This window comes from Citrus sinensis, chromosome 7 (assembly GCF_022201045.2).
Source record: "Citrus sinensis cultivar Valencia sweet orange chromosome 7, DVS_A1.0, whole genome shotgun sequence".
Lineage (NCBI taxonomy): Eukaryota > Viridiplantae > Streptophyta > Magnoliopsida > Sapindales > Rutaceae > Citrus > Citrus sinensis.
In genome coordinates, this window is record NC_068562.1 from 846,824 (window position 1) to 872,098 (window position 25,275).

The 25,275-nt window shown below is 35.1% G+C and overlaps 5 protein-coding genes across 8 annotated transcripts; 4 read left to right on the plus strand and 1 right to left on the minus strand.

Annotated features, from left to right (window-relative positions):
* The first annotated feature begins 1,849 nt into the window (after positions 1-1,849).
* Positions 1,850-4,524, plus strand: LOC102608850 (F-box protein At4g35930). Of its 3 annotated transcripts, none has more exons than XM_006466935.4 (6): positions 1,850-2,174; positions 2,264-2,307; positions 2,511-2,969; positions 3,657-3,731; positions 3,817-3,926; positions 4,008-4,524. In XM_006466935.4, exons 3-6 carry the CDS (start codon positions 2,610-2,612, stop codon positions 4,267-4,269), a joined length of 807 nt encoding a protein of 268 aa, XP_006466998.1. In that variant the 5' UTR covers positions 1,850-2,174; positions 2,264-2,307; positions 2,511-2,609; the 3' UTR covers positions 4,270-4,524. The 3 variants fall into 3 exon arrangements, with proteins under 3 accessions (XP_006466998.1, XP_006466997.1, XP_052287478.1); XM_006466934.4 differs by having other exon boundaries at positions 2,534-2,969; XM_052431518.1 differs by having other exon boundaries at positions 1,850-2,307.
* Positions 4,525-4,623: 99 nt separating this feature from the next.
* LOC102608558 (GDSL esterase/lipase EXL3-like) lies at positions 4,624-8,459 on the minus strand. The gene is made up of 5 exons (XM_006466933.4): positions 8,038-8,459; positions 7,530-7,660; positions 7,162-7,395; positions 5,468-5,723; positions 4,624-4,943 (listed from the first exon to the last, which is right to left on the minus strand). Exons 1-5 carry the CDS (start codon positions 8,327-8,329, stop codon positions 4,747-4,749), a joined length of 1,110 nt encoding a protein of 369 aa, XP_006466996.1. The 5' UTR covers positions 8,330-8,459; the 3' UTR covers positions 4,624-4,746.
* A 2,047-nt stretch (positions 8,460-10,506) lies between these two features.
* LOC102608265 (heavy metal-associated isoprenylated plant protein 27) lies at positions 10,507-11,747 on the plus strand. The gene is made up of 2 exons (XM_006466932.3): positions 10,507-10,799; positions 11,158-11,747. The coding sequence occupies exons 1-2, from the start codon at positions 10,620-10,622 to the stop codon at positions 11,542-11,544; spliced, it is 567 nt and encodes a 188-aa protein (XP_006466995.2). The 5' UTR covers positions 10,507-10,619; the 3' UTR covers positions 11,545-11,747.
* A 1,444-nt stretch (positions 11,748-13,191) lies between these two features.
* LOC102607984 (uncharacterized) lies at positions 13,192-17,144 on the plus strand. The gene is made up of 3 exons (XM_006466931.4): positions 13,192-13,535; positions 15,387-15,714; positions 15,828-17,144. The coding sequence occupies exons 1-3, from the start codon at positions 13,455-13,457 to the stop codon at positions 16,565-16,567; spliced, it is 1,149 nt and encodes a 382-aa protein (XP_006466994.1). The 5' UTR covers positions 13,192-13,454; the 3' UTR covers positions 16,568-17,144.
* A 287-nt stretch (positions 17,145-17,431) lies between these two features.
* Positions 17,432-25,009, plus strand: LOC102607490 (vacuolar protein sorting-associated protein 35A). Of its 2 annotated transcripts, none has more exons than XM_006466929.4 (21): positions 17,432-17,705; positions 17,828-17,924; positions 18,031-18,154; positions 18,278-18,463; positions 18,961-19,048; positions 19,247-19,303; positions 19,406-19,495; positions 19,603-19,725; positions 19,941-20,075; positions 20,291-20,407; positions 20,765-21,004; positions 21,163-21,228; positions 21,473-21,562; positions 22,052-22,144; positions 22,379-22,468; positions 23,208-23,276; positions 23,375-23,455; positions 23,620-23,727; positions 23,801-23,904; positions 24,302-24,415; positions 24,495-25,009. In XM_006466929.4, the coding sequence occupies exons 1-21, from the start codon at positions 17,613-17,615 to the stop codon at positions 24,703-24,705; spliced, it is 2,376 nt and encodes a 791-aa protein (XP_006466992.1). In that variant the 5' UTR covers positions 17,432-17,612; the 3' UTR covers positions 24,706-25,009. The 2 variants fall into 2 exon arrangements, with proteins under 2 accessions (XP_006466992.1, XP_006466993.1); XM_006466930.4 differs by having other exon boundaries at positions 17,439-17,705; positions 22,052-22,141.
* The last annotated feature ends 266 nt before the right edge of the window (positions 25,010-25,275 follow it).

Here is a 25,275-nt window from a genome sequence, read left to right on the forward strand (position 1 = left end):
ACGTGGGTAAACTTTGCGGAGAGCTTTTGTTCGAAAAACTTGCGTGTAAAAATTGTAGTCTAATATCTATATTATTGCAACACCAAACGAATATTTTCTTCAAAACAGCATGCGCGAAAAATTAAGTGAATTATGGTTTGCACATGCTCATAGGAAAAAAAAGAAAGAAAAAGAAAAATCTAAATTATGAAAAAGTCTCAAAATGACAGGATGAAGGGTAGAGAAAATATCTCTTTCTCAAGAAGTTTTGGCAATTGAATCGACCTACATTCATAAATATTGCACCCAATGACTTTCTTTCCAAACTACCAGCAATCTAATCCTTTGCCTACTACCTATGTGAACAGAGTTCAAAATTAGTCCCAATAATTTATTCTCTCATAGCTAGCATAAATAGATTATATTTCTTAGAGTGGTGCTATTGGCACCTTCTTAAAACTCACTTGAAACCCCATTTTCATTTTTATACCTTTATTCTTAGTTAAAATTACATAAAAGGACAAAAGAAATTTAATTAAAATCAAATTTTAATTTCTTTTTGTTACTAATTCTTCAAACTCAATAAATTACTTTACTGGTATTTTTGTTATTTTTGCCTTTAATTTCTTTTTTTAAAAAAGTAAAATAAGTGCCCACTTGGTGAAGAAAATCCAATAATTTGATAAAAGTCCAATAATTACTTGGACCTTTTTTTCTTACTTATTTCAAAATTATTTTGGAACTGAAAAAAAAAAAGAATCCAATATACATTAGATACTGAAAATAAGAGTTTATGATATATGGGTATGAACTGCGAAGTGTCAAAAAGACAATACGTATATGGATTGGGGTTTAATAATTTTGTATTCGTAGTTTATGTAATTTTTTCTTGTGAAAGAGCTGTTAATGTGAAAACGGTGTTTCATAAGGATATTGAGGGGGTGCCAATAGTATCACTCTATTTCTTATCGTTAATACCCTTTCTGAAGAAATTACTCAGAGTAGGCGAGGCTCCGTACAATTGAATGGGTTGGGTTGGCAATTTTCCCAAGTGGGTTTGCAGAAAGGTTGAGAAATGGGCCTTTAGGCAGTCTCATTTCGTCATGTCCAAATAGACTAACCTCGGGGATTAAAAATGGGCCATCAAACACTGTCCACAAACTCCCCAAAAAGTGGTATTATGACAATTAAACGTTATCCCACATGCGTACTTGATTTTAATTTCGGTCTCTTTAAAGTCTCGAGTTTCCCTTCACTATTTGTGAGTTCTACTTCGTCTATTCTGTGGGGGGTCCAGATTAAGTCGTATGTGCTATATGTTAAAATTTGATTCACTCTTACAGTAGTTTGGACCGTTTGACTCTTTGACTGCTTTCAAAAGCTCAAGTTAAAAGTAAAATGGACCGGCCGCAGTCAATCTTCCAAAGCATAAGTGGACCAGTTTTCATCCGAATCTTATGCTAAAAACACATGGACTGCAATGCCCTGCACATTAACTACCAAAAGAGCGCCCTCACGCGTTATTAATGAGGCGTGAAAGGGTTTAACTGTCCTTTCATCATTCAATGTTATCATGCGTCCCGCCTGAGAAGGTCCCGCCTTAATTTTCGAGGCAAAAACTCTATGTCCCTAGACTGCCCTTCTGGTACTTAGTTTTTGGAATCGAACTTGAGTGCTCACATTGGATTCCTCGAAGGGTACCCGCAAATAAACCATCGAACAGCTTCAGTTATATTCACTGTGATGAAATATTAAGGGTAATTCAGTCATTACGAATAAATTTTATTTCCCTCTGAAAGAATATCTACATTTCAAATCAATCAAAACCCCACTATTTAATTTAACTCAATCTAATCTAAAATCTAAGCCACGGAATCTCCGCCGTTCGATAAGGTCCGGTAACCTAAGCCAATAAAGACAAGATTGGCCCACCACTAATATCACCAATCACAAGAGGCCACGTGTACAAACTACCGGAGTTATATTCATCTCGCTTTCTACGGTTTTTGTTTTCTTGGCAACTACTGCGTTGAAAATTTTGGCGGGCATTCTAAAAGAATTCGAATAGAAACCAAACCCTAGTGGCCCCATCTCTCTTTCTTCCCCCCCTCTCTCTGGAATTCCTTTCTCTCATCTCTCTAAGAAATTCGTTTATCACTTATTTTTATGATTTTTTAATTTAAGTTTTTGTTAAGGTCAGCATTTCAATTTCATTTTGGATTTTGATTTTCTTTCTGATGATTTTTGTGTCGGTTAATCTTAATTTGCGTTTCGTTTTGTAAAGGATCTGATTAAGGATTGCTGAGGAGATCTTGAAAGTGTAATGATGTAAGTTTGGTTGATTGATTAATTTTATTGAATATCGATGAACTTTGAAATCTGTATTTCATTTTCTGCTTGGCGGCAATACATAGTGTTTAGTGACAGTTTTAATTTCTAGGGTTATGATTTATTGTTAATTGCATATAATTGTTATGTATTATTGGGGATCTATTTTGATTGTTTTAATTTTTGTCTGTGTTTTGAAACAGTTATTTGACATTGCATGTTTCAGGATTCAATTTGTGATTTGCTAGTCTGAATAAATTTTGGAAAAGAGTAAAAAATACTGTACCAATAAGAGCAAAGGTATGGGGAAAGTATCTCCAAAAGAAGGGGGAGCAAAAACTCCCAAACAGAAGAGGCGATTGCGAAACTCAAGCAGTAGGTATTTGAAACCAGGTGCTCTTGCTCAGCAGCTGCGGTACAATAAGGTTTCCACTGCCAAGTCATGTACTGATTTGGGGAAAAAAAGAGTTGCTGTGTTGGATGCAAAGAAGCTGGAGGTTGATGAACTTGTGACTGAGAGCAAAGGTGTTGATGAAACCCCTTTGATGTTGTCTCCTGTGGATGTGCTTAAGCAAAATTTTCTAGTGAGGACTCCTAAGACACCAAGAGAGGAAGACTGCGAATCGGAGTCGAGGCTTGAGGCTCTTCCTATGGATTTGCTGGTAGTGTTCTTACTTGGTTGTTTTGTTAAGTTTGATTGTTTATGTTTGATATTAAACGTTATTCATGGGCATATTTTATTACTCAATATGAGCATATTTTGTATCTCTTCTTTGGATTGTAATTAGCTTCCATAGATTCTACACTGAAACATATCTTTTGTTACTATTTTATATGAACATTCAATTGTACAGTTACTAATTTTGTCCAATTCCTCTGTTTTCACTGAATGACCATTTTGTATGTTATTTGTATCTGTCTAAACTTCTACTAAATAATTTTCAATAGTTTTTGAAGAATTTAGTTGATAGATTCCAATTGCTCCTGGAATTCATGGTTTGTACTTAGGAAACATTGGTATATTGCGTACAAACTTTAATAGTCTTCTGCATGTGAGTAGAGGATCACACATGCAATTTTGCACCATTGAGAGCCAGAATATGTCTATCTCTAGGTGTTCCTTTTTTGCCACTATCACACATGGTATTGTGTATTTAAGTAGAGCAATACAAGGTGAAAGTAGGGTAAAAGGAATGCACACACCAGATCAAAAGGGCCGAGAAAATAAATGAAACAACAAACTTCAACTTATTATGGTCATTAATTTTATAGTCCATTAATTCATTGTTATTTACAGAACCAAATTTTACCCATTGACACTGATTTCTGTTTGTTCTGTGATGCTTGAGGTTAAAATACTCTGTCACTTGCATCATGACCAGCTGAGGCCTGTTTTTCATGTTTCTCGAAAGATTAGAAGTGCTGTAAGTCTCTGTCTCCTCTCTCTTTGTTTGTAAAAGATGATTATCAAGTGGACATGGATGAACCTGGTGCTGTTGTTGATGACAGGTTGTGATTGCTAGACAATTTTACTTCAATTACACCACTCCAGATCGCTCTCGCCAGGAGATGTTGCAAATAATGACCCCACGGCCAACTGAGCGTTGGCCTTTTGTGAGGTTGTTATCTAAAACTTTGTCATCATGGTCATTGTTTTAATTTATCTTAACTCTTTATTTATTTATTTATTTTTTTGGCAGCAAGGGTGAAGGAAGGGGTGTATTGATGCCAAGTCCCCATACTCCAAAAGCCCCAAAGCATGGTCCCCGGCCACCTTCTCGCATGAAAATCACTGAGATGCGACAAATTGCTGCAGTCCTTTTCCAAGATTCCGCATTCCCTTCGAGGTGTATGGTACCATCTGTTCTGCCAAAGCCCCTTTGCAAATCTTTGGCCTCTAATCGAGTTCTATTCTATGAGGACGAGTTATGCCAGGCTGTTGCTCAGAATAAGCTACGTTGATTTCATCCTGTGGCAACCGTCTCATTGCCTCGACTTTATGTGTATAGTTTGGTTCCTATAGTATTATGGTTTTAGTTAGTTAGAATAGGGGGCATGCAATTTTGTAGCAGTGCTGGGAGTGCTAGGTCATAAGAAACTCCAGGTTTGCAATAGGAGTTTGATCAATTTAGATAATGCATGTGGGAATAATGTATTCGGAACTGGTTATCTGTATATTTTTCACATAAGTTAAAGAATGTCTAGTTTTTTTCTCCAGGATCAAGCATTACCAGACTTCTAGTAATTTATATTTAATAGCATTTTCCTGCTAAAAAGAGTTTGATAGGAGCCATCACTCGTCAAAAGCATCCACGATAAGAGCAAATAGTTGATTATATTTATTCGGTGGTTGGAAGAAACAGCATAATTAGGACATAAATCACTTGTAATACGACTGATGAAGTGGTGAGGATGGTGACAACTGACAAGACAGCAATCTTAGAAAAGTTTGTCCTTATTTTGATTGAGAATTTTCGGGGTAAGGATCTTGTAAGCCTTTTCCGTGGGATGGTAACTGTCCCAGAATATGTATTTGGATGCATCCGGGCATGTCGCTGCATCCTCCAAACGATTGCACAGTATGCTAACCTCTAAATTTCCAGTGCCGCAGCACCCTTTATCTGCCACTTCAAACCCTGAAATCATAAGCGTTTAGCAACAGATCGATACAGATTGGCTTGCTTGTATGCATGTTTCATTGTCCATATTATTATTCTTTTGTCGCCTGCTTTATATATTGTTTAAAATTAAGCTTAAAAAAAGCTCCTACAAAAAGTACTTTCAAATAAAAACGCTTGAATATCTGTATAAAAAAGATTTCATTATTATTTTACTTATCCATTCAATAATTATTATTATTGAATTAGTCTAAACCATTTGAAAGCAGTCGCCTGGACACCAAGAAAGAAGTAGGCCCAATTTTCTTTAACCATTTTTCACATTTTATTTATATATTATTTATTTCCTCTAAACTATATATATGTGTATGTATATATATGCACACACACATACATATATATTTTATCTCAATGTCACCTCTTTTAAAAAATTAATTAATTAAATGCCTAAAACCAAATAAAAATAAGCCTCTTTCCATAAAAAAAAAAAAAAAGAAGAAGTCTAAAGATTATGATGGTAGTTCTAGTTTCTATATATTTACCATATTGAGGAGGGTTTTGGATAAGAGAATTCAGTGGATTGTAGATATCAAAGTAGACAAATCTTGAATCTGGAAACTCTTTACTGAGAGAATCAACTACAGATTGGAGCTTCGAGTTGTAGATTTGAGCAGCTTGATTGGCAAAATCTGAACAGCCTCTAGCGATGCCCCCATTGAGTGTTCTCTGTACTGGCACACACCCAATTGGTGGTAAACTAAGTACTCCTATTCTCCTTGCTCCAACTCCATACAGTTCCTGCACGATGTGGTTTTCATCCGCACAAAACAAACAACAATTATTACTCAAGTCTTTATCATATCATATCATATCCACCAAACTCCCAACTGCCTATAATTACTACTCAATTTCATTGTCACTGACTCACTGTATTAGATACGTACTTCCATGCATCTCCACTAATTCCCCATGTATATATTGGAGCTTAATTTTATGTTCTATATATCTTCATCCATTTATCTATGTTTTGTCCCGCTACAGTAATTTCACATTATTTTGTACGCATGAGTGTTTAGTAAACATTACTAGATATCGTATACAAGTTATTTCTTATCACTTTAGAGCCTTTTTTTTTTTTAAAAAAAAAAAGTAGATAGTTGCTCGTGCTACCAATCAAGCTGTAGAAAAGCTAATAAACTGCCAAAATAATAATAAAAATTAATGAAAAAAGTCTAAATCAATATATTACAAAATAGGGCTCCTTTGGTACAATTTTTTCAAATGAAGCTTATTTAAGTAGAGATTTTATTAGTAAAGTTTTTAGAAGTAGAGGTTTTACTTAAAAAAATTATAATTGTTTGATTTTTAGTGAGAGATTTTATTAAAAACTATACAATTACTTTAATAGGTAAACTTTTTAAAGTTATATCATGAAAAGAATTAAATAAAATTGCCAAAATAAATGAAAGGACATTTTACATATTTTAATATTTTAAAAAAGTTTTTCAACTTCTACTCCCAAAAAATCTAAAATTTGAGCTTCTATTGGTAGAGGCAAAATAATTCATTTAATCTTCAAAACATCTATTCAAAAAACAACTAAACAATAACAAAAAAATTTGGAAAGAGTCTGTCGGAGCCATTAGATGAACTATACCAAACAGACACTAGATATCAAATATAAGTTATTTCTTATCATTTTAGATTGCCTTTTTTTTTTCTTTTCTTTTTCTAGTAGATAGTTGCTCGTGCTACCAAGCAAGCTGTCGAGAAGCTAATAAACTGCAAAAGAAAATAAAATAATAAAAATAAAATAAGGCCCAAATCATTATATTAGAAAATAAGGGAGATTTACCACACTTTCCCTACTATAATTTTAGGGTTTTGACCACTTAACTCCCTACCATGTTATTCTCTTGATGCTAATTAAAAGTTTTATAAGAAAATTTTGTTGTTTTATGGTTGGGATTGGGATGAACTTTCGTCAAAGTTTTTAGGTAAAATAGTTAAAGAAATGTTATGAAAAGACTACGATAAATGGGCAAAACTAAAAAAAAACATAGAATAAGGAAAAGCATCATTATTGCCCCAATTAAAAACAAAAAAATATGTATGCTACTGTGCTAGCCAGAGTACTTACTCATTAGCCATATTTATGAATCTATGATAAAATTTTCTGCCATACATTAAGTGATTTTAGTGAAAATGATGTATATATATATTAAATATAACACACCTGTAAGAAACTTAAAGCTGAACTAGCTGTTAAATCAGTATAGGAATTGATATCATATTGGCCTCTCCTGAATGGAGTTGATAAATAAGTATTTGCAATATCATCACTTCCGGAGACCACCATGAATAAGCCTTTTGATAGTATATTTGCAGTTGCTTCTTCTCCCGCTGTAGCTTTTATTGTCTCTAATGCTTTCTTGAACAAGTCCAATTGATCCGACATTGATAACGCAGACTAATATATATATATATATATATATGTATATATCATCAAACACAATGAACGTTAACTTTTAGAATAACTAAAACCAAATGTAAATAAATTTGATCATCTAGGGTTAGAGAATTATATAATATGAATATACATACCGCTACTTTTGATGTAAGAGGATCATATCCAGCTCCACCTGAGGCAAAACTTACGCCAGTAACAAGGTCTTGAGGCTTTAGATTTGGATCAAGATATGCAGGCAAGAGCTCTTTAATACCAAATTCTTGGGCTGAAATTTAATTAGTCAAGAGAGTGAAATGTAAAGTTATTTTTGGTTAATTAATAATCTTTTAAATGAAAAAGTTTAGATTAATTAAGTAAATACATGCAATGATTGGGATAAGGCTCATTCAGTCCTCTTTTAGTTGTCACTTTATTTTTTATTGTTCAATAAAAATTTCCTCCGTCCCGCTGAGGCTTGCTTAGAAAAGGGAGAAAAAAAAAGTGAATGCATGCCATGCTTATATATATATATATATATATATATATATACATGGCTGAATTAAAAAAATATTTCCATCAATGAGTTTAGACCAGAGGAAGAGAAATGTTCAGACTCTGGTCCTACAGAAAATTGAATTAATTATATATTTACTTATCAAATACCTATAAGGTCTGATGGAATAACTCCATTGGAAAATCTTCCTGTTGCAATTTTTCCTTTAAAATCTCTTCCATACGGGGGAAAATTGCACTTGATAATAGTTTTGATGTTATTGTTGTTGCCCGGATCCGCTATTGAATCTCCGAACACAAAAACTGCCGGCACCGATTCATTTTTGTTTTGGGTTGCTCCATCTCCATTTTCAGAGAAATATATGAATAGAAGAAAAAAGAAAATTATAATTGAAAAAGAAGGGGTGGACAAAGAAGTAGGGTTTTGAGAAAGAAGCTTCATTGTTTTTTTTTTTTTTTTTTTTTTCAAGGAATGTTAGCAAGCAATTTTAGAAGCAAAATCGATAAATTGGATTCAGTATGCAACATAGAGGTAGTGAAGATCGATTATTTATTGGACTCAAAAAGGTTGTACTTGTTGGATACACTGTGGTGGTAGCTGGCAGGTTCGTAATTAATTTGGGAAAAGCCACTGATTGTTCTTCTATATCAATCAAGAAAATGAAAATGTAAGAGTTCCTATTTTATCTAATCGTTACATATCATACATGCATGCTTTAAAATGTGAACACAGTGAACAACAGTTTTAGTTAATTTTCCAGGAAATAATTTTTGAGAATCACATTCGTGATTTGAGATGCACAAGTAAGCACACGTATATCCTCATCTTTTAGCAATCATTTAATGAGGTCGGCCGCGGGTAGGACTTCATATCCGCTTATTTACTAATCACTGTGCTTGTATTTTAATAAGCTTCTTATTCTCCACCTCGTAATATTTCTAAGTTTTTTTGTTTTAATACACGAAATGATATCCATTGATAAAAGATTAAGTCCTTGAATCGGGTTGTAAAGCTTGATTGATAAAATCTTTTGTTGGGGTACAAGATGATTCTGGTCTAATTATAAATTAAACTATTATTATTAGATTAGGTAATTCACAAAAAAAAAAAATTATTTTTTAACTTAAGAAAGATCAAACTTCCAACAAATTATCTACATGCTAAAGTAGCAACAAATAACTTTAGATAATTGAAATATAAAATATTTTTAATTTGAAAAAGTATGAACACAAAACTAAGTCATCGATGATTGGGTGTTTGTCAATAATTAATAATAAAATTAATTAATGTCATATAAATGACAACAAATAATTGATGGCATATCAATGGTGTTACAAATTAAGTATTTCAACTGAATAAACATAACATTGTTGTAAAAAGAATGAAATTCCTTTTGAACTTTGAGAAGAGTACGCTACCTAGCTTGTGTTAGAGGCTTATTAATTTTAAGGTTTATATCAATTGATTTTTACTAGGAACGAGGACCTTAATTTGGCATCATGGTTCAACCTATTCAGTGGTTGTTGACGTAGAAATCTGATCAACTAAAAGAATAAATAAATGAGATGATATAATAAACGCGACATATAATTTAATACAGTTTATACTACGGTGTCTTATCCCTTTGTACTGAGAGAGACATTTTATATATAACCCTCCACTGATAATATGAAATTCAAATTCAAATTCCTTTTAGTTGTCAATATCATATATGCAATGCAACGGCAACCATAAAATTTCACATAATACATTCATAATTTGTCTACATACGATCATAAATAATTCAACGGTTGATTGCAACATAGCTATATTCATGCACTTAAGAAGCAGCTTATGATTATTTGTTTATTTATTTTGTTTTAATTACAATACACCCCACCTTTTCTCAATCCTGAACTAAATGTATCTTATTGGCCTCCGGTCTCTTACTTCAATAGTTCAATGTAGGAGATAAACAGTTTGCGGTGTCCTTCGGAAATTAAGCAATTTACTTGTAATGGAATAATGGATCATTTTTCTTTGTGCATACGTGTGGCTTCCCCAATTATCACAACCCCCCAAAAAACATGAATCTTCCCATCAGCTTTCACAAGTGAAATCGTGTCAACAAGTGAATGGAATTGAATTGTAAAAGGTGTTTTTTTTTTCTTCATGACGAAATCTGATGAGTCTTGTTCTAAGTCGTTTTCTAACACATAATTTATATTTGATAATATTAAAAACATGAACCCCCCAACTGCTTTTTTCTTTTCTTAATTATTATATCTATAATAATTATTAATTATTAAATTTATTGCAAGGGCCGAGGGACCATCCCATCCTCATTTATAGAAGCACATGCTAGGTTATCAAACTATATATTTTGGATTATTTTATTATGATTGAAGGGCCCATGTAGATTGTTATTAAGTCCTCCATCTGTTTTTATGGATTCTGGAACTATATTTGGGTCCAAGTGAGTTCTCTTTTTTTTTTTTTAATATCCCAATCCAGCCCATTTACTTTCATTCCTTAGTCCCCACCTTATCAAAGTGTTGCATTTGCTTTTGAAATAGTTAAATAGTTAATGCGTGCTGCTCAAAGCAAGGGTCCACTGGGGTTCCCCCACGAGGGACGACGTGTGCCTTCCAGATTCTTCCACGTACTCCTTCCTAGTCACAAGTGTCAGTATGCGACGCAACTTACACTCTCATCTTTCATCTTTTAAGTCATTAATATATATCTCCTTCAAATGATTAATGATGTCCTAGCATTAGCGACGAAGTCGTCGACAATCGCCTTTCTCAGAATCACTTCTGGGTACTCCTTGTTTGCCGTAATAATGGGTTTCTTGGAATACGTTTCTGAACTCTGTGACTTTGAGTCCCGCTGGCATTCCCATCGCAAACTCAAAAAGCGCAAGCAATTACAGGTAAAACAAATAAATGTTGTACCAAACATGCATTATTTTTTCAAGTAAAATAAGCAGTTACGGCAGTTTAAGTTTCCAGCGTACATTATTGATTAGGAAGTGCTTTTGCTGCCGTCAAAAAGTAAGAACTCCCATCCCTTCAAAGAAATTAAGCATTAGTTTAAGGCTAATGCTAAGCTTTAGCTTAGCTAGAAGTACGTACGTAGAATGTTTTAATTACAAGTAAGTCCTGGAAAATATGCATGCAGCGGGCGAGTTAATTTCCTTATTTCTGTATTAAAGAAAAATGTTGTTTCAATCCCGCGGACGAACGTAGAACGTTGTTTTAACTCGTGTGAGATATATTAATATACATCAGACGGTGGAGATAAAGATCAAAATGGACTGCGAGGGCTGTGAGAGAAGAGTCAAGAAGTCAGTGGAAGGAATGAAAGGTGTGACGCAAGTTGAAGTGGACCCCAAGCAGAGCAAGTTGACGGTGATCGGCTACGTGGACCCGGATAAAGTTTTGGAACGTGTCAGACATCGAACGGGAAAGAAGGCTGAGTTCTGGCCTTATGTGCCCTACGACGTCGTGCCTCGTCCGTATGCCCCGGAAGCGTATGATAAGAAGGCCCCACCTGGGTACGTGCGAAACGTGCTGGACAACCCGGTGGCCGCCCCTCTCGCGCGCGCCAGCTCGTTCGAGGTCAAGTACACCACCGCTTTCAGTGATGAGAACCCGAATGCCTGTGCTGTAATGTGATAGATTGTGTTACAAATACTGCTTTGTGCTTTCCTCTAATGTGTGTTGTTGTAATCTCATCGCATGTATTATTACGTCCGTACTACATGCATCCTACTCGGTGCGAAAAGTAGTGTTCTTGCTTGTAAAAATTGGTTGTGGAATATCAATCAAATATCATGGATGCTAGCCTTTTTAGAAATCCAAGTTGCTTTATTAAATTGTCCATGGTCTTTGACAAATTAGAATTGACGGTATGTCACTGAACAATCATTCATTTACGTAAAGATTTTACACATTTAATTTCTTTTGGACGACTGCATATATATATATATATATTGCATAGGGTCGTTGTGATATCAATTTCTTATCCACATGCATCAAGTTTGAGCAATATAAACTTTGCTAATTTAGTTTGAGATTATCTCTTAGGTTTCGATTGGTACATTTTTTTAAATAGAGTTTACTTAAGTAAAGCTTTTACAAATTAAGTTTTTATTTAAAAAAATTTAATTATTTGGTTGTCAATGAGAATTTTTAATAAAAATTTATGAAATTACTTTAATGGGGAAGTTTTTTAAAATTTTGTTGTGAAAAAAGTAAAATAAAATTGTCAAATAAATAGATGATATTTTAAATATTTTAACATAAAAAAAAAACTTTGCAACCTCTACGGTTCTACTCCTAAAAGCCCAAAATTTGAGTTTTTGCTAATAGAGGCAAAATTGCTTGTTTAAAATTTGAAAGTTCTACTAAAAAAAATTAAACAACAACAAAAATTATGATACGAGCTTATGTGATTAAATAAATATTTATGACCATTAGATAAAATCATACCAAATATGTACTTAATATTATAAAAAAAAGAAATGGTAAAGAGAAGAATAACAATCCTTCATAAAATGAAAAAATAAATACGAAAAAATAAATATAAGATTTAAGTTTAGTAAGAGACTCGTTAAATAAAGAGAGATAAAGAGAATACTCCAATGTTATCGAGAAAACACTAAAGAGAAAATGGTAAAGGAAATCACCGGTTTTTTTTAATGAAATCTTATATGTCATTTATTTTTTTGATAATAGCTAATAAAATTTCTGACAGTATAATTTTATATTATTATTCTTATTTTAAATATATTTTTATTCACATTTATTATAAGTTAAAAATCATATAATTAAAAATTAAAGTTAAAAATTTTAAGAACATAAAATAAGAAATATTATATTTTGATGTAAATAAAAAATAATAATAAGATATTTTTCTTATTTTTTGTTATTTTTAAAATTTTTTATAATAAATATATTTTACATTTTAAAGATAAATTATCAATTAAATAACTCATTTCTCTTTTTTTTTTTAAATTTTTTTATGTCATAAATTTTTTTAAATCTTATGAATAGAAATTAAATAGTATATATTAATTTCATTAAAGAAATCGCCCCATTATAAATATTGTACTGACAAACGCGCCCTTAAATTGGACGGGGAATGACAAATAATAAAGCTCATGGCAGGAGTGCAGTCCCTCGCGTTACCAAACGGACCCCAAACTAAAGCAAATTTTGTGGAGGGACGAATGCAAAAGAATCTTCCACGTGTAGCACATTCTTGTTACCAATCACCCAACGGTGGGCTGCCGCAATCCGTCTATAAATACCCCTCTACAAGCTGTAAATGAACCTTCGCTCTACGTCGAAGTTTCCCTTTCGACTGGGGATATAATTTCTCGTCTTGTCAAACCCTAACCCTAACACTAATTTTCTCATCTTTATTTCTACTGCCGTAATCAAATTTGGCGGGAATATCGTATGGTTCTTTACTAAACCGAACGTCAAACCCTAGCTACGGTCTTTTGGACGTTTAAATTTACGGTTTAAGCTAGGGTTTGATTGTATTCTTTTTTATCAGATCCTGTTTTGCGAATAGAGCTATGTCTCGGTGTTTCCCGTATCCTCCTCCTGGATACGCAAGGAATGGTATTCGCGATGAGGCTCTGGCCGAATCTATTAAGGTTTGTTTGATTCAGCATTCGTGGATTCGATGCTGTGTTGGGTGTTTGGCGTTGTGAGCAAGTGACGTGTTCGGTTACGAATCTTCTGATTGTGATGCTGATTTGAATGTATTGAACTTTTGTTTAAAACTTCCACTTGAAAATAAAAGAAAAAGAAAAGGGACCACATTTCTTTTGTTCAAGAACTCGGGATTAGATATATTTTTGTTAGAACTTTGCCCAATCTGGTAGGGGTCGTTACTTTTATCTTTCTTTTCCAGTGTACGATTTGATTCCCACTCATCCAATATTTTCCGGGTTTCTGTTTGATATGGCTCAAACAGCCGAACGAAGAAAATGACATTTTGTCTACACATCTTTATTAAAATTGACATATGTAAAACCCAATTTTTCAATGTATATTTTCTTTGGACCAATTTTGACAACACGGCGTACTCTCTTTACTCAAATAATAGAGCTTAAACTTTTTCACTGAACGTCCTATTGGAAAAATCCCTTGCTGGCTAGACTGCAGTGTGGCAATCTTTCGGATGATACAAAATTTTATCATGAATTTTGATTATTGTTTTGTGATTGATTGATTCTTTGTTGTTTCTCGTAGACTAATATTGATCAACCATTAGAAGCTGAACACAGTCATGTGCTTGGTATTAATTTTGTTCTTGGGTATTGTTGCATTGTAAGAACTTGGGAAGGGCTAACTGTAGGGTGTCTTGATTCCATTTCTATGTCAGGGGTTCCTTGGGAGTTGGAGCTCTGTTCCTGGTTCACCAGGTTTCAGTACAAACCAATATTAACATGTTATCTACACATGTATATCACTTAATTGGGTTATATGTCACTGATGCTTTTGATGGTTCAAAGCTACTAGATGCCTGAGTACTTGTTGTATGCCCTGAGTGGTAGGTGAAAGTATTTCATATTAGCTATGTGCTCTTTTTTGTTCTTTGAGTGCAACATTCTTTGCATGGAACATAATCCTGTTGAAGCTGCCTTGGTGGTGAAATGGTAGACACGCGAGATCTGAAATCTCGTGCTGAAGAGCGTGGAGGTTCAAGTCCTCTTCAAGGCATAATGTTGAGAGTACTAATTGCATTTTATTCTTTTTTATATTTTTATCGGTCATTTTTGTGTAGAATGGAGCTCCTGGAGCTCCAGTATCGCTTAACCTGTTGAATATAACAAATAATGGTAGCGATCCATTTCTAGCAATGGACATCGAACTAGTTTATAAACTAGTAGAAATCAGTTAGCCAAAACATTCTGGCTCTTTCTCTTATATGTGGTTGGTAATTGCAGTCAAGAACAGTCTGAAGACAATTTTATGACGAACTGTCTGGAGTCACGAGGCTAGTCTCTTATACTTGCCTTTGTTTTTGATTAATTGTTGCAGAGCCATTAGTGTGTTTTTCGGCCAACGATAGATGGACTCTCTTCTAGCTCTTCCTTGGGAAGTTACATAGTCATGTCAGATAATCAAAGTTGATATCAGCGCCAGCATTTGAATAATACTTTGAATTGTTTTAGTCTTACTCATGGTATATACATATCCACTGGAGTAACTTTTAACAACTTCACACTAATTGGAATTTTTGGAGATCTATGTCCGCTACTAATTTTCCGTGAACACTAATATTGTATGTATTGTTATCCCTATGCCCTTGTTACCAAGATCTTTGAAGTTTATTTCTCCTCTCTTTTTGCTTGGATATGCTTGCAGACTTTGACGTTGCACTTGCTTGCTTGTTTTGTATTAGCATCTCTCTTTTCTGTTACATGCTTTTGCTTGCTTGTTTTGAGTATTCATATCTCAGTAATTCTCAAATTGATGGCTGTTCTTGTGATTTGAAGCTCCAAAGAGAAGGACAGAAGGCCAAGAAAGAAAAAAAGAAAGAGAAGAAACGAGAGAAAAGAGAAAAGGGGAAGACCCGGGGAGGTGGAGATATTGAAAGTAAGAAGCACAGTCATAAGAAAAGGCGCAAGGATGAAAGGAGCAAAGAAGATCAGAAAGGAGGAGAACTTCAAAAGAGAACAGAAAATGAAATAGAACAAATTGAGAAGAGTAGTCTTACTGAAGAACGTGGGCATCCAGTTGGATCGCAGGCCTCCTCTGACAGCACTCTTAACAGTAACAAAAGACAGAAGTTGAGCTCGCCCCCCAATGGTAGGCATAATGCTGGTGAGTGTTTTTGTCCTTTTCCCTTTCCTGGGCAAGGCTGTTTACTTGTTGGGTTTGTTTGATACACATCGGCACTTATGTACTTTCTTCAAATTCTAATTATTAATGTGAAGGAAGCATTATTCGGATCCGGTTGCCTGCTCAAAGGCACAGAGATCCAGAAGTGCTACCCCTCAGGGAACAGCCTTGCCTTGCTCCGGGAAGGTCTGATGATGCCTCAGTTCAAGTGATGCATGAACCTGCTCCTATACCAAGCAGAGAAGGGGTAGAAAATCCTTGTTCTGCTTCCGGAAAGATGTGTCCAGAATTTGCTATGAGGCTAAGCAAAAAAAACCCCTGCCTTGTTCCTGGAAGGATTGAGGATGCCTCTATTCAACTGATGCATGAACCTGTTCCTAGATCAGGCGGAGGAGTAGTAGAAAATCCTTGTTCCACTTCCAGAAAGATGTGCCCGGAACATGCTGTAAGGCTATGCAAAGAAAAGCCCCGCCGCCCCACTGCAGTATCTGAAAGTTCCAAAAAGCCCCACCTGTCTACTGGGGATTCTGAGTGTTATTCTCAAATGGCTGAGACATCGGTGCCATCTAAATTCTGTGGCAGTTGTTCTCCTCTATTAGCATTGAAGTTCCTAGATGTCATTGAGAACTGGGTTCCACCTCCAATGCCAAGTGACAGTAACGACTTTGGTGATCAGGAATGGCTATTTGTGACAAAACAGAGAAGCAGGGATAAAAGGTGTGATTTGGATAGTGTAGGTGTAACCACAAGTCATGCAAACACAACTACTTGGCCACGCGTTTGTTACTTGCCTGAGGCTGATGTATATGCATTGCCATTCACCGTGCCGTTCTGAAATTCTTCTCTGAAAAGAAGATAAGCTGGGAGGCAAGATAAGGAGGCTGGTAAAGCTGCACTGCATTGTTTATTCCAGTGCCAGAAAGTGAGAAAAGTTTGTTTCGTTTCCAGCTTGGGGTAACTTCTTGTGCGGGAAGATAGTTGTAGTGAAAGTTGTTAGAAATTGATGATATAACTTCTTTCATGGAGGGAACAAAAAATCGTGTACCACAGCTTCATTTTTTCTTATTTGAAAAAAAAAAAAAATAAAATAAGAATCTTATAGCATTTCAGAAATTTAGGTAATGTGTAAGGTTTCGATTTTTGCAGAAGGCTTGGACGATCTTGTAAGACTGCCTCTGAACCAGGGCTAAGCAAAGAAGGTACCTGGCTCCTAAAATGAAGAGATAGGAATGGTCTGGTCTGGTCTGGTAGTAGGAGAGGAGTAACCGTGTGTGTAGAAGAATCATGCGTGTGATGCTCCAGTTTTTGTTTTAATAAATTGGTGAAACGGTGCTTATGCATGTTTGTTCAATGGAGAAGGAGATTTGTATTTAAATATTAATTTTGAATAGAGCAAATAAATATTGTCAATATATTTTCCTTAACGTAGACAATTGAATGTCCAAAACCCCGAAGGCATTCAATGGCCTGCTATTTTCCTTCATTTTTACCACCGTGTTAAGAGAATATTGATATATTGCCACAAATTTCTCAGGCTTGTGCATTATTTAATTAGCTTTTGAATGATTTTGTTGCCCACATTAATAGAGAAGATACAAATTTACTTTTATATAAATAAGTTGGGAGGAAAAATGAGTCCCAATATTCCATGCTTTCAATTTACCGAATACCTTGAAAAGGTGGAATTTAACAACTTCATAAGAAATTAGTATAAAGTACAATTTGGCGTAAAGTACACGACCCAGAATCAACGGTCTAAGATTTATTCAGAGCTTACACGTCAAGCGCACAAGATCACGCCGATCCAGAGCGTCTAAAGGCAATTGAGGATCTTACTACGTATCAAGTCAAAACGCAACCTCGTTAACGAGAGAGAGAGAATGATGGTCGATGGAGTCGAAGATGAGGAGAAATGGCTTGCCGCCGGAATCGCTGGCCTCCAACAGAATGCGTTCTACATGCATCGTGCTCTGGTAAGTAACATCTGTTTGTTTCTCGGGAAGAAAACGAGCGGAAAATCAAAGATTAAACCTAATATGATGAATTTGCACGGTCGAAACCCTAATTATGGTGGCGGTTAATTTGAATTTCTCAGGACTCGAACAATCTGAGAGATGCTTTAAAATATTCTGCTCAGATGTTATCTGAGCTTAGGACTTCGAAGCTTTCTCCTCAGAAGTACTATCAACTCTGTAAGACTTTAATTCTGTGATCCACTTTCCAGTAGTGTTGGATTTAAGATTTTTTTTTTCCAGAAAAACTTACGTACGAAATATGATTTCTGATTGACTGCAACAGACATGCGAGCATTTGATGAGTTAAGGAAGCTGGAGATGTTCTTTAAGGAAGAGACTCGCCGTGGTTGCTCTATTATTGATCTGTATGAGCTCGTGCAGCATGCTGGCAATATATTGCCTAGATTGTGAGTGAATGAATGTTCCATCAAGCGTTACTAAATATAGTGTGAAAAAAGCAGCTTTATTTGTATTAGTTGTAGGTTTTCCTTTTTGCATTGTTTTATGAGTTAATTGTGATATTTTGTCAGGTATCTTCTCTGCACAGTGGGATCAGTATATATTAAATCTAAGGAAGCACCCGCTAAGGATGTTCTAAAAGATCTTGTTGACATGTGCCGCGGCATTCAGCATCCTGTACGTGGGCTCTTCCTGAGGAGTTACCTCTCGCAAATTAGCAGGGATAAATTACCTGATATTGGTTCAGAGTATGAAGGGTAAGGATGTTAGATGGTTGTCAAGTCTTCCATTTCTAGACTAGTGTGAAGATCATTTAATTCTATGTTGTTTTTTGGGGATCATTTGGTGGTTTGAGACTTTTAAGCAGTATTGGCCCTATTGGATGAGTGTTTGAAATCATTAAAGTGATTTGAGCTGGTGGGTATCCAAATCTTGTTGATTGCAGCTGGTGTGGTGCAAGTTGAAGGGAAAATTCATCTTTTTTTTTTCCTCTCTCTAGAAATGTTTTTTGTTTGTTTCAAGACCACTAGAATTTGAGGGGCCAAGAATTTTAATGTTAGTTGTTGTTACTATTAATGTATTTATCTTATGCCTAGTTGTTGGTAAATCTTAATGAATTTATTTTATGATATCAATGAAAAATTAGTTTGGTTGCCTTGTTCATTTCTTGTTGGTCAATTAACCTTGTGTATATTTAATTTAACAATTGATTAAGCGGCAACTTATTTTTTGATAGCTTTACTGGATTCTGCAGGGATGCTGACACTGTAAACGATGCTATGGAGTTTGTACTTCAAAACTTCACAGAGATGAACAAATTATGGGTGCGGATGCAACATCAGGTTGGTTGAAACATCTCTGGACTGTTACCTGCTCTCATGTTTGGCATGCATGCACCACAATCTCTTGCATGTCATGGAGGTAAATTTGTGTCATGAGTGCATGATTTCTGGTCATGCAGGTGTTATACTGCTTGTGAATCATTCATACTCTTAGCTGACCCTGAGTTGAGGCTTGCTGTCGGGCTTTCTGGACTGCAGGGACCTGCCCGGGAGAAGGACAAACGGGAGAAAGAAAGGAGCGAGCTACGTGATCTTGTAATACCAATAACCCATATATGGTTAATTTTGCCGCTATAATTTTGTGCACCCAGTTACGCTTATGGAAAGCTTCGGTTTTGCCTCCGTTTTTCTAACTAGGTTGGGAAGAACCTGCATGTCCTCAGTCAGATAGAGGGTGTCGACCTTGATACATACAAAGAAACTGTGCTTCCCAGAGTTCTCGAGCAGGTATGTTAGACTTTTATTCCTTTTGTAGTCAAATTTATCGCTACAATAGGTGACTTTTGCTTGTTACACTTTGGGCACTGGATTCTGCATCTAAATTATTTTGACAGGTTGTCAATTGTAAAGATGAGATTGCACAGTGCTACTTGATGGACTGCATCATCCAAGTCTTTCCTGATGAGTACCATTTGCAAACTCTTGAAATATTGTTGGGGGCTTTCCCACAGCTTCAAGTATGTAATTTCGTCTGCATTATCAGTTTTTGAATCCCCTTCTATGTAACCTTTTAAATGTTAATGTTTATAGAAACACAAAAAATGAGCTTACTTGGCCCTTTATGTCTAATTTATGTTTGTTGACCTAATTCAAAGCTAATAATGTGATGAAGTCCAGAGTAGTAATTTTTCTTTTAAACCTTCACACACTTTTTTGTATTTGTGCTTCTCAGCCATCTGTTGACATCAAGACAGTCCTATCTCGTTTGATGGAAAGACTTTCAAACTATGCTGCTTCAAGCACAGAAGTTTTACCTGAGTTCTTGCAAGTAGAAGCTTTTTCCAAGTTGAACAATGCCATTGGGAAGGTAAATTGTGTTTATATATTTTAAGGAATATAATCTGCAGCATTCGAACTTCGAATGTATGTTACACTGTCCCACCTATTTGCATATTTTGGTGACTTACATGTTTCCTTCTGTTTTTTTTTTTAAACTTCTACTTTCCACTTTTATCACAAAGTATTGTTTACATTCTTATTTTGGTGGCTGGAAATGGGATTGTAATCTATGTGATGATGCAGGTGATAGAAGCTCAGGCTGACATGCCTATCCTTGGAGCTGTAACTTTATATTCATCTCTTCTTACGTTTACTCTCCATGTACACCCTGATCGGCTTGATTATGCAGATCAAGTGCTGGTATGTATCTACTGAAATTACTTTTTGAATATGTATTGTGTATGCCTTGTAAACTGAATCACTATGAGACAGCTTTTTAAGTTTACAGGTATCTGTCTATGTTTGTGTGTGTGTTACCATCATCGTGAGGAAATAGATGTATGAAGTAGCATAGTTTTCAAACTGAAAATTAAATGTGCTGGATATCCATATAAAGAGAGAACTGACGTGCCATTTTATTTATGCTTGTCTGAATGATTCAATATCATATTCTATTTTTGTTTATCATTTTTTCAGTATGAAGGATATGTTGCATTCTTTAGGGATAAAATCTACTTTGTCCGAGCAAAGTTAATTTTTGTCTGAACTATTCTTCAGGGAGCTTGTGTTAAAAAACTTTCGGGCGAAGGAAAACTTGAAGACAACAGAGCAACAAAGCAGATTGTTGCGCTTTTAAGTGCTCCACTGGACAAATACAATGACATTGTTACTGTACTAAAACTTTCAAACTATCCCAGTGTGATGGAATACGTTGACAGTGAAACCAATAAAGTCATGGCAATGGTTATTATTCAGAGCATTATGAAAAACAATACTCAGATTTCGACTGCTGACAAGGTAGGTTTCTGTCCATTATATATATATATATACATATATCAAGTTATGCATTATTTTAAGGAGGCATGCTTCCTGGTAATTTGGTTTTATTCACATATGCATTTTATTTTTAATTTTAAATATTTAATCCACTAAATATTTTTGTTTCCATTTTGTAGGTTGAGGCATTGTTTGAATTAATTAAAGGGCTTATCAGGGACTTGGATGGGGCTGCTCATGATCAGGTTACTTGAAGTTTATTTCTCTGTCAAAATAATTTCTTTTATTTGATGATTATAGAACTCTGTTGTCTCTTATAATCCATCGATTATATACGTTACATTTTCTTTGTAATTCTTTTCACTGAACAAATTGCTAATTCGTCCGAGATTTCTTCTCTAATTGAGCCATTTTGTTTAACCATTTTTCTATTGAAATGGTTTATATATGTGTTTTATTTTTATTTTTTTAATTTTTTTTTTCATTTAGGTTGATGAAGATGATTTCAAGGAAGAGCAGAATTCTGTTGCACGTCTTATCCAGATGCTTCAAAATGATGATACAGAGGAAATGTTTAAGGTATCTGAAAGGGTGATACTCTCCCTATATGATTATCTAATTTCTTTAAGCGTTGAATGATTAAAGTCTTTTTGTGTGTACAATGTTTCTTCCTTCTCCAATTATGCATGTCTCACTGTGGTGTTTTTGATTTGGAATTAAAGGAAGACTCTGTAGTCCACATCATATGAATCTGGTGAACTTTGAGTTGATTAACCAAAGAGTGCAGAATAGATGAAGTGATGTGTTTTAGATTTATAATTCTATATTATTCAGCAATTTAATTTTACATGAACCATAAATAACTTTGTCAAACTTCTCTATTTGTAGTATGACATTTTTCTTTAGGTTAACTTGTACTGCACCGGAGCCACCCCAAATTAACCTTGTCTAATTTAGTATGACATACTCTTTTGTTAACTTTCTCTATCTATTTTTCCCTTTTCTTGTAAGCTTATTACATTATGCCCTCTATTATGGAAACAGCTTAATACGCTTAATATGTTGCAGATCATATGTACAGTAAGGAAACATATTCTTACTGGAGGACCCAAACGTCTGCCATTTACTGTTCCTCCCCTTGTGTTTTCTTCTCTGAAGGTAGTCGCTATCTGTTCAGCTTAAGTGAATGCTAATAATTTTCTCAATTTTATAGGATTTTTGTAATTCCTGTAATCATTATGTTGGTCATTGGTATATACTATTATACTGCCTTTCATGATTATGATCAGGAAAACTGATATAGTTTAAGCCTAGTTAGTTTATGTTTTTGGGACCAGTGGTTCCTCAAAAACTTCCTGTAATTTTTATTAACAGTACATTGTCTGTGATATGCAGTTGGTTCGGCAGCTCCAAGGTCCAGAAGAAAATCCTTTTGGAGAAGAGGGATCAACTACACCTAAGAAAGTTTTCCAGCTTTTAAACCAGGTAGCTTGTTATTGTTATGATCTATCAAATCTATTCCATTATGTGAAAATCAGGCACTTACCGAAATGAAGAAAACCAAAGACATGGTCATTATCTCCATGCTCAATTTAAAGAAATATTTCTATGAACGATGGTTGCTGACAATGGGGCATTATTAGAATTCACTAGCATGTGGTGGATTCTGTTGGGATTATATAATTGTTGTAGGAATTTGAGAGAGAACTGAGAAACTTTGTGAAAATGGGTGGTGTATTTTAAGTGATTTAAGGAAACGTGGGATTTAAATGGGCATTTTAACATTAATATCCTCATTCCAGGATCTAGCCAAATATCTTTGGTTGGAAGATCTAGTAAAATGAGGTATTTTTAGGACATGATCATTGTCATATTCTCCTTGAAAGGAAAGTGCTTTTTCCTTACATGTTAGCATACATGAGCTACTATGGAATCACACTTAAAAGGAACTTTCTGGAACTAGGATGTTCATGCATTTCTTCTTGCATTGTCTATGTTGTTTACATTGCAGGGATTGGCTCAACTTGTCTTGAATTTGTTTTTTCTTTGGCATGTTTAATCAATGCATTTCACTTCTTTTACTTATTGATCATGTGTATTGCTGCTTGTTTTAGACTATTGAGACCCTATATGGTGTTCCAGCACCTGAATTGGCATTGCGGTTGTAAATCAATGCATTTCACTTCTTTTACGTATTGATCATGTGTATTGCTGCTTGTTTTAGACTATTGAGACCCTATATGGTGTTCCAGCACCTGAATTGGCATTGCGGTTGTACTTGCAGTGTGCTGAGGTGCGTTTTGATATTTGATCTTCTGATATACAGGGAACCTATTGGTGAAGCATATAATATTCTGATCTGTAGTTTCCCATTATTTGTTATTTTATCAGGCTGCAAATGACTCTGATCTAGAACCTGTGGCTTATGAATTTTTCACTCAAGCATATATCCTGTATGAAGAAGAAATTTCAGTAAGTTGATCATGCCTCTGATGAGTAATCTTGTTTCTTTTTATTATCATCATCATCATCATCATCATCATCATCTTATGGGAAGGGGGGCTGATGGTGTTGGGGAATCCTTAGTCTGTCATCAAATAGACTAATATTCACTTTAAAATGTTCTTTCTTTGTAGGATTCCAGAGCACAAGTGACAGCAATACATCTAATAATAGGGACTCTCCAGAGGATGCACGTATTTGGTGTAGAAAACAGGGATACATTAACACACAAGGCTACAGGGGTAATGATTCTAGCATTTCAATTATTTCGAAGGTTGAGTAAGCCTGATTCTAAAGAAGCTTTATTCTTGGCAGTATTCTGCAAAGCTCTTAAAGAAGCCTGATCAGTGCAGAGCTGTCTATGCATGCTCACATCTCTTCTGGGTTGATGATCAGGATAACATGAAAGATGGAGAGAGGTTTGTTATTGCACATTTATTTATTATTTAACAGTTCATGTTTACTGTGAAGAGAGTAGCTTCAGCTGTTATATTTTATCTTATGACACATGCATTTGCAGTAAATGTGAGCCTATTAAGTGAACTTCCAAGTTGGAATAACATTATGTCAGGAAACTATGCGTTGTGTGTAGTAACACTTGGCCCGTGCAATCAATTAGTATTCTAGGTTGGTGTCTTCCCACACATATGGATGATATATCTTACTGAAATGCAAATCGTTTGCTGGAGAGTTTTATTTATTTATTGTTTATGTGGGAGACAATGCTGGGCAATATCTAATTTGTTATTTATCACTCTCATAAGGTCATGGATAATTAACATTATTCAAACTTCCATTTATTGTTCTTTAAACTAGGGTCCTGCTCTGTCTCAAGCGTGCACTAAGAATAGCAAATGCTGCTCAACAAATGTCTAATGCCACACGAGGTAGCACTGGATCAGTCACACTTTTTGTCGAGATACTGAACAAGTAAGATCTGCACCTCTGGTTTTGTACATGAACTAAGAATTAGTTTTAACAGGATAGAGACCCTTAATACTATGTGCAGGTACATTTATTTCTTTGAGAAGGGTAACACACAGATCAATGCTGCTGCAATCCAGAGCCTGATTGAGCTGATTACGGCAGAGATGCAAAGCGACTCTAATTCACCGGATCCAGCTGCAGATGCTTTCTTTGCAAGCACATTGCGATACATACAGTTCCAGAAACAGAAAGGTGGTGCAGTGGGTGAAAAGTATGAGCCTATCAAGGTGTGACTCATTGGATGACAAGAAGTCAATTTAGTTTTTGCAATATTCTGGAGACTGACGAGTTTGATTCAGGCTTCTGCCGATAACAGTGATTTGACTCATTCTATTGAGAGGTTTGGTAATTGGTGCCGGTTGTTAGATTTGAGCAATTTGGAAGCAATGTTGTTGAAGATCTGTATTCTTACCATTCTGGTGTTTGATTTTTTTGTGAGGTATTTAGGATCCCGTTGTTTTTGCGACCATGTGCTCCAAGTAATTACAGCAGTGAAGGATGATATAAATTAACAATAGATCTTCTTTACTCGTGTTATGATCTTTATTGCACGTGGACTGTCAAATACTTGCTTGTTAAGGGGTCTTCTTGCGCCGCGTGTTTGTGGATGTTGTTCTTTTCTATGGGCTTGGAACATGTTTAAGAAATCTTTAAGAAAAACGAGAATGATAAAAAATGAAAGAGTTAACCCTACCAATACCAACTGTTAAATATGCAAACGTATATTAACGGTCTCGTGTCGTGTTGCAGCTGCGGATACCGGGAGAGGCTTTGGTGGTGTGGATTCTTTTGCTATTCGGCAA